The following is a 2,315-nucleotide window of genomic DNA, read 5'->3' on the forward strand; positions in this document are numbered from 1 at the left end:
TCGGGATGAGTGCATTCAGTACCTAACAGGAGGAAGAGAATTATTTATGGGCCGTGACATATTTTGCTAACAGAAAAACAAGGCTGAGTCCATCGGTTGACAAGGTTTTTTCATTCAATCTTCATTTAAGCAAAAGCTGAGTATGTGTAGGAGACGACTCTCAGCTACTACCACACCGTCCGTTTTTCAGTGATTTGTAAAGTTTTCAAAAGTGAGCCGCTTCTTGCTTGCTGTGTTGATGGACCGACTAACAGATGAGGTCAGGCAGGAATCCTCGTGGACTATGATGTTTGCAGATGATGTGATCTGTGTTGAGAACAGGGAACAGGTGGAAGAGAACTTGGAGAGGTGGAGGTATGCACTTGAAAGAAAAGGAATGAAAGTCAGCCGTAGTAAGACAGAGTCCATGTGTGAGTGAGAGGGAGGAGGTGGAACAGTGAGGCCACAAGGAGCAGAGGTCACAAAGGTGCAGGACTTCAAGGACTTGGGGTCCACTGTCCCAGCTGTGTTGTATGGTCTGGAGACAGAGACATGGACAAAAAGACAGGAGACAGAACTGGAAGTGGCAGAAATTAAAATTTTGAGGTTCTCCTTAGGAGAGACAAGGATGGAGAAGATCAGGAATGAGATCATCAGAGGTACAGCACAGGTTGAAGAACTGGGAGATACTACTGGGTATACTGGTAGAAGGATGTTAGAAATGCAGCTGCCAGGACAAAGACAAAGAGGAGACATATGAATGCAGTTAGAGAGGACATGGAGGTAGTTGGAGTGAGGACAGAGATGGAGGAGGAGGACTCGCTGTGCAGATCACTGAAGAGGGAAAAGCCAAAAGAAGAAGATTCTTTTGAGTCGTTGTCTCCAAGGTTGTTTTCACACCTGATAGTCCGGTAGATTCGGTTCGGGACCAATATTCATGACATTTTGTTACATCTGAGCTGGTGCGTTTGCATTCACATGCACTGTGCAGTCAAGCCAACCTGTTCCCCCGCTCGCCTGTGGGGGCGCTGCACCAAGAACTACTGAAAGAAACAACACAAAAACCTCTGAAGAAGACACTTCTTCTTCTTCTTCTGGAAATAAAAACAAAAAACGGAGTGGCGTCAAATTTGAGCAGTTGTAGGAGTTCTATTGTGTCATTTTTTAACAATGGACTCGGCATGAGCAGAAGACGAGACCACGGAGAACGTTGTTTTCCACACAAGGTAGCTGACGGCTCCATATGAGGTCAGAGAAATGCGTGTTTTTCCTGCACTGTACTCCACTTCCTGCTTGTGGAGCGGGTCTGTTTACATTCACACTGTACTCCACTTCCTGCTTGTGGAGCGGGTCTGTTTACATTCATACTGCACTCCACTTCCTGCTTGTGGAGCGGGTCTGTTTACATTCACACTGTACTCCACTTCCTGCTTGTGGAGCGGGTCTGTTTACATTCACACTGTACTCCACTTCCTGCTTGTGGAGCGGGTCTGTTTACATTCACACTGTACTCCACTTCCTGCTTGTGGAGCGGGTCTGTTTACATTCACACTGTACTCCACTTCCTGCTTGTGGAGCGGGTCTGTTTGCATTCACACTGTACTCCACTTCCTGCTTGTGGAGCGGGGCCCGGTCTGTTTACATTCACACTGCACTCGAACTGCGCTGGAGTTCTCTTCTACCGGACAGAGACCTAGGTTTTTAGGCGGGCCAGAGTTCAGCTTTTTGTTCCGTGAGTTCACACCTCCCCAAATGAACCGGACTTTCTAGGCAAACAGACTAGAGTTCGGGACAACAGGGCTGGTGTGAATGCACCTGAAGTCTATTCCATTCTAAATGTGAAACGGAGCGGCCTCTCTCACTAGCTCTTATATATTGTCCACCAGGCGCTTACTCAGTTTTTGTCTGAATTCTCAGAATTCTTAACTGACTACTAAACACTGATAAAGTCATAATAATGGGTGATTTCAATATTCATGTGGATGTTGAAAGTGATAGCTCAAGCGTTGCGCACGTACAAACCTCTGACCCAACTTCAGGAACACACATTTACAAATGCATGTCATAAACTTTAAAAACTTCATGGAGTCAGTGGGTTTTACTCAAAATGTCCGAACACCACACTCTTGACCTGATTCTGAACTATGGCATTCAGATTAATAACTTAATAATATTTCCTCAAAGTCCTGTTGTGTCTGACCATTTTTTTAATTAATAAATTTTTGGACCTTGAATGACAAATAGAAACTTTGACTATGAGCACCTTAGGAATAATTTTTTCAGTCTTTCTCCCTCCTTAGATGCATTAATCTGTCCTCCAGCTCTAATGTTAAAAA

The 2,315-nt window shown here is 44.9% G+C and overlaps 1 protein-coding gene across 1 annotated transcript in view; it reads right to left on the reverse strand.

Moving 5' to 3' along the window:
• LOC119411792 (N-acylneuraminate cytidylyltransferase) overlaps positions 1 to 2,315 on the reverse strand; it is a gene marked incomplete at its 3' end in the record, with an annotated part of 5,198 nt that continues 2,883 nt past the window's right edge. Inside the window, 1 exon segment of the mRNA XM_037678759.1 lies at positions 1 to 22. Within this exon segment, the coding sequence (XP_037534687.1) occupies positions 1 to 22 (22 nt within the window).

This window comes from Nematolebias whitei, chromosome 1 (genome assembly GCF_014905685.2).
Source record: "Nematolebias whitei isolate Nwh7 chromosome 1, NemWhi1, whole genome shotgun sequence".
NCBI classification, from domain to species: domain Eukaryota; kingdom Metazoa; phylum Chordata; class Actinopteri; order Cyprinodontiformes; family Rivulidae; genus Nematolebias; species Nematolebias whitei.